General features: G+C 46.1%; 1 protein-coding gene across 1 annotated transcript; it reads right to left on the bottom strand.

The window, feature by feature from the left end:
• Positions 1–945: 945 nt before the first annotated feature.
• On the bottom strand, positions 946–5,096 carry LOC115199605 (bone morphogenetic protein 10-like). The gene is made up of 3 exons (XM_029761929.1): positions 4,688–5,096; positions 2,299–2,476; positions 946–2,016 (listed from the first exon to the last, which is right to left on the bottom strand). The coding sequence occupies exons 1-3, from the start codon at positions 5,094–5,096 to the stop codon at positions 1,122–1,124; spliced, it is 1,482 nt and encodes a 493-aa protein (XP_029617789.1). The 3' UTR covers positions 946–1,121.
• Positions 5,097–6,000: the final 904 nt, after the last annotated feature.

Here is a 6,000-nt window from a genome sequence, read left to right as displayed (position 1 = left end):
TTAGTAGAACAAAAATAGGACAGCACTCTGGTGAATAAACTTAAATGAACATATTTTTACTGCATCACAAATGTTTGTTGTCGTGACACTGATTGCCATTGCCTCCTATGCACGCTGAAGAAAGGCTCATACCTGAAAGTTTGTGTAGCAATAAAAATATGTTAATTTAAGTTTATTCATTGTTTTGTACATACAATGGCTCAACACCCGGTCTAAGTTTATACAAGTTGTCCCAACCTCAGCATGCTGTTTATCTTTTCATGTTTCTATTCGTAACCATGGAATCTTGACAGACCCCCCCCAGTCGTGAGTGGCGGAGCACGTTTCTCAGCGCCAACACCTCCTTATCGGTGCAGAGGAGTGGGAGAGAATGGCTCACATGGCATGTGACTGACTCTCTGAGGACAATGTGGGAAGGTGGGTAAGATGACTCAGATAACCCAGTCCACCCTAACCTCTGACCTCAGCCCAGGTGCCAGGGGGAGGTGGTGGGGGTGAGGATGAGGGCAGGCCCCTAGCAGAAGTCCAGTCAAGTTTTTGCTTACCCTTGGGAAGCCTGTTGCTGTTACTGTTAGAGAGACAGGTAAATGAAGTGTGGATTAGTGTTAGCGTCTAGGGGGAGAACAGAGATAAGTGTCAGAGGAGGAGAGCTAACTAACGCTCTCCCTGTGAGGTCCCACCAGCTAGGCCTACTGGACAGTACTGTGCGCCTGGGTGCTGTGTGGATAAAAGGATAGTTTATTCTTGAAGGTCCATCCTTTTCCCTCATTCAGAATGATGAATTCGTATCGTAGACGTTGTACTGTAGAAAATAACATACATTTTCCTGAAATTCAAAATATAAGTTTACAATGTACAAAGTGTTGGAGTTTAGATGAATCATAGTTGCAGATACAACATAGTCCTGTTCTCCCTTGTCAAGGCTCACCTAAACTATTCTCTTCCTTTTTGTTTCTCTTCTCAACTGTTCTCAATGGTGATACCAGATTCAATTCAGTGTCTGTGTATTCTAATGCCACCATTTTGTTCTTAGTTTTTGCTTTGTTCCATCCAAACCCTGTCATTTCTCTTCACCACTGTCTCTCTCCATGTCCATATGACTAGCAGGGTGTGTAGACTGGCTATCTGCAGCCACACTCTGCCACCGCCATGCCCTCAAACTTATACTTGTACGTGACCACTCCTGTGTCATCCAGGTAAAGCAGGGAGATAGGATCCAGCTTGGTGGGCACACAGCAGGCTCGCACCACCCTCTGCGGGCTCTTCATGCTCACCAGTGTCTGGACGATGGCGTGCTTGGTGGGCGTCACGTGTTCGGTCAGTGGATACGTGCAGACGCCGCTGCACTCAAAGGCTTCGTACCCAGCCGGCGCTAGGATCCAGCTGTCCCAGCCGATGTCTTCAAACTCCACATGGAGGGACTGTTTCTTGCACTGGTTGCCCTTGGCGTTGCGACGGATCCTAGAGGCTGTGTCATAGATTAGGTTAGAGCGCATCTGGATCAGGGCCTCTTCGTCCTGCTCTTCCTGGCCCTCAGCCCGGCTCAGCTCCCCCCATAGCCCATTCAGCCCCAGCCCCAGGTCACCCTGAATCCCCACCTCCGAAGTCTCGTGTCCAATCATCTCGTTCAGCTCCTGCTTGTCGTCACGGTGATCACCGCTCTGGTCATTGGAGAAGACGATCATCAGGGGTTTGTGTTTGTCCTCTGGGCTGGTGTCTATTTCCATGTCTTCCCTAAATGTCCTTCTCCCCTCTTCCTCTCCTTCTCCCTCGCCCTCTGCCAGTGCCTGCCCTCCGTTCCCCTCAGAGGCCAGGCTTGCTATGTGCACCTCCAGCCTGTGGGTTGTGCCGTACTCTGACTTGCGCCAGCGTTGGACAGCAGCGGTCAGGTCAAAGGCCTCCCAGCCGTTATCAGTACTATAGACCTGCCGTGATGCCAGCTCCACTAACTGCTCCCTTCCTTCCCCTCCTCCTCCTTTCTCAGTGTCCTCCCCTGTTCTGTTGTCCTCCCCTGTTCTGTTGTCCTTCTCTGTTCTATTGTCCTCTCCTGTTCTGTTGTCCTCCCCTGTTCTGTTGCCCTCCCCTGTTCTGTTGTCCTTCTCTGTTCTATTGTCCTCCCCTGTTCTGTTGTCCTCCCCTGTTCTGTTGTTCTCCCCTGTTCTGTTGTCCTCCCCTGTTCTGTTGTCCTCCCCTGTTCTATTGTCCTCCCCTGTTCTATTGTCCTCCCCTGTTCTATTGTCCTCCCCTGTTCTATTGTCCTCCCCTGTTCTATTGTCCTCCCCTGTTCCATCCTGCTGCTTCAGCTCATAGATGGTCACCTTGCGGTCGACCCCGGCGTAGAGGTTGCGGTCGGTCTGAACCAGGGTGTAGAGACGCAGCTCTGCGGCGGTGATGCGCTCATGGTGGGGGAAGGATACGTTGAAGAGCAGAGGGTGTCGTCTCACCCCTCCACTACCCAAAATGCAGGGAGGTGAGTCTGCAGGAGAGGAATACACAGAGACAAAGGCTGTTTATCAGTAGTTCTTCTTGTTGATGCTTTGAATGGACCACCATTGTACTACACTTCATGCAGAATTGGAAGTACAGCAAGAGCCAAGATTTTCTCCAACACACGTCCGAGAGGCAATTGCAGCTTTACTGTAACATCCCATTCAACATTGAACTAGATCAAGTTGAACGAATATGTACAGTTGAACTCAGAAGTTTACATACACCTAGGTTGGAGTCATTAAAACTTGTTTTTCAACCACTCCACAAATTTCTTGTTAACAAACTATAGTTTTGGCAAGTTGGTTAGGACATCTACTTTGTGCATGACACAAGTCATTTGTCCAACAATTGTTTACAGACAGATTATTTCACTTATAATTCACTGTATCTCAATTCCAGTAGGTCAGAAGTTTACATACACTAAGTTGACTGTGCCTTTATACAGCTTGGAAAATTCCAGAAAATGATGTCATGGCTTTAGGAGCTAATTGACATCATTTGAGTCAATTGGAGGTATACCTGTGGATGTATTTCAAGGCCTACCTTCAAACTCAGTCCCTCTTTGCTTGACATCATGGGAAAATCAAAAGAATTCAGCCAAGACCTCAGAAAAAAAATTGTCAACCTCCACAAGTCTGGTTCATCCTTGGGAGCAATTTCCAAACGCCTGAAGGTTCCACGTTTATCTGTACAAACAATAGTACGCAAGTATAAACACCAATGGACCACGCAGCCATCATACCGTCCAGGAAGGAGACGCGTTCTGTCTCCTAGAGATGAACATACTTTGGTGCGAAAAGTGCAAATCAATTCCAGAACAACAGCAAAGGACCTTGTGAAGATGCTGGAGGAAACAGGTACAAAAGTATCTATATCCACAGTAAAACGAGTCCTATATCGACATAACCTGAAAGGCCGCTCAGCAAGGAAGAAGCCAGTGCTCAAAAAACGCCATAAAAAAGCCAGACTACGGTTTGCAACTGCACATGAGGACAAAGATCGCACTTTTTGGAGAAATGTCCTCTGGTCTGATGAATCAAAATAGAACTGTTTGGCCATGATGACCATCGTTATGTTTGGAGGAAAAAGGGGGAGGCTTGTAAGCCGAAGAACACCATCCCAACCGTGAAGCACGGGGGTGGCAGCATCATGTTGTGGGGGTGCTTTGCTGCAGGAGGGACTGGTGCACTTCACAAAATAGATGGCATCATGAGGGAGGAAAATTATGTGGATATATTGAAGCAACATCTCAAGACATCAGGAAGTTAAAGCTTGGTCGCAAATGGGTCTTCCAACTGGACAATGACCCCAAGCATACTTCCAAAGTTGTGGCAAAATGGCTTAAGGACAACAAGGTCAAGGTATTTGAGTGGCCATCACAAAGCCCTGACCTCAATCCTATAGAAAATTTGTGGGCAGAACTGAAAAAATGTGTGCGAGCAAGGAGGTCTACAAACCTGACTCAGTTACACCAGCTCTGTCAGGAGGAATGGGCCAAAATTCACCCAACTTAATGTTGGAAGCTTGTGGAAGGCTACCCGTAATGTTTGACCCAAGTTCAACAATTTAAAGGCAATGCTACCAAATACTAATTGAGTGTATGTAAACTTCTGACCCACTGGGAATACGATGAAAGAAATAAAAGCTGAAATAAATCTCTCTCTACTATTATTCTGACATTTCACATTCTTAAGTGGTGATCCTAACTGACCTAAGACAGGGAATTTGTACTAGTATTAAATGTCAGGAAGTGTGAAAAACAGAGTTTAAATGTATTTGGCTAGGTGTATGTAAACTTCCGACTTCAACTGTAATTGTTTAGTTTTTTTTACACATTTTGAGAAATTCACCTTGAAATATTTTGGATATTCTCAACCAAATAATTAAAAAACACTCAATTATTTAAGGTGCTACAGTATTTGTAAAATAAAAAATGTATTACAAATCTTATTGAACATTTTTATCCTTCATTGTATTTACACTATACATGCATGTGTTGACCTTCTACAGGTCAATTTTGATACGTAATACATTTTTGATGAACAGTTCTGCTAATAATACTTTAATTATAAAGGGATAAAGGGCTTACAGCACATTAATAATTTTTTCTCTCCAAATGAAAGCGAAGAACACCATCTAGCATCATTTGAACTCAGTACAGGATATGGATACCCAATACAGTACAGCGGTTCTCTACCTTCATTCTTGAAGCTGCGGATGATGTTGGCGGTGGGCATGGCGGTGCGGTCATTGGCGAAGCGGTTGTACAACTCCATCATGTACTCAGGAGGCTCCACACGGGCACTGCCAGGCGGCTGGGCAGGAGGGCCCAGGCCAGACAGGTTGAAGGTCCGGAGAAACTGGCCTCTCAGATTCACCAGCAAGCTCTGCATGTCCACATCACTGTCCTGCTCCAACAGAGATGGGTCTATGACTCCCCTGTGGCTGTCCCTCAGCTCGGGAGCAGGGTGATGCCTCTTTGGGGCAAGGGAGATGGGGCTGCCCTGTCCAGATAGGGGCCACATCAGGAGCAGCAAGAAGAGCAGGGGGAAGAGGATCCGGGTAATAAAGGTAGCTTCCAACCTGGGGAGCCCAGTTTCCGCCATGGAGAAGAGTGGTACTGTTGTTGTGTCCACAGAGACTATCCAATGTTGTTTGCGATTGAACAGAATTAGATCTATCACACGTGTTAATCCAATGGTCCACTGGAGGTTGGATTCAGCTTGATGAAGGGTGAGAAACAGCAACCGTGTTTTTCTCTTGCTGAGCCGTGTGGTTGTCGATTCTCTGGTGACTTAAAAGGTGCTGTTAAACCTTGGAGTTGATCAGTGTGGAGGTCTGTGTTCTGTCGCTCTCTCTGTGTGTTCCTCTCTGTGTGTGTGGCTTGGAACCCAGATAAACTGCTTTTATTCCAGATCTTATGCCCTTTATCCTCATGCACATCTTTTGATGTTGTTTACCAAAGAGTTGGAGTTCCGGCGAAAGGGTGGCTTTGCGACGTCCAATGGAGGCATCTCTTTATTTTTTTCTCCCAGTATATCCCTCAGTTCTCTCTCTCTCTCTCTCTCTCTCTCTCCCTTTCTCTCTCTCTCTCTCCCTCTCGCTTTCTTTCTGTCCCTTATCTATGATATGGTAAGCTCTGCATTTCTAGTGTGTGTGTGTGTGTGTGTGTGTGTGTGTGTGTGTGTGTGTGTGTGTGTGTGTGTGTGTGTGTGTGTGTGTGTGTGTGTGTGTGTGTGTGTGATCTCACTACTTCCTTAATGACGATTTTGTAAACATTAGCCTCTTCCTTGTGAAAGCGATATTTTTTGGGGTCAGAAAATCAGGCAGGGGTGAGCTTGTTCATGTCTTTTATTTGTTTTGTAAATGGTGGAGCTGCAGATACAGGACTTTACTCCATTGACCAGTTCTTGTTGACAAATCTGTAAAGGGTTTGTTGATGTTGATGAATGCGACAGGATATGTCGGTTGGACAGTACCTTCCCAAATTAAATGTCATTTTAATGAGGT

This window comes from Salmo trutta, chromosome 9, assembly GCF_901001165.1.
Source record: "Salmo trutta chromosome 9, fSalTru1.1, whole genome shotgun sequence".
Lineage (NCBI taxonomy): Eukaryota > Metazoa > Chordata > Actinopteri > Salmoniformes > Salmonidae > Salmo > Salmo trutta.
The sequence above is the reverse complement of the archived record's forward strand: the minus strand, read 5'-3'. Positions and strand labels throughout refer to the sequence as shown.

Bases quoted from the DNA above. Each gene is read 5' to 3' on its own strand.
- LOC115199605 (XM_029761929.1), bottom strand. From the start codon at position 5,096: ATGGCGGAAACTGGGCTCCCCAGGTTGGAAGCTACCTTTATTACCCGG. The intron at 2,477-4,687 runs GTAGAGAACCGC...CCTCTCCTGCAG, and splicing joins CCGCAGCTTCAAGAATGAAG to ACTCACCTCCCTGCATTTTG. The intron at 2,017-2,298 runs GCAGCAGGATGG...GAAGGACAACAG, and splicing joins GTGACCATCTATGAGCTGAA to AACAGGGGAGGACAACAGAA.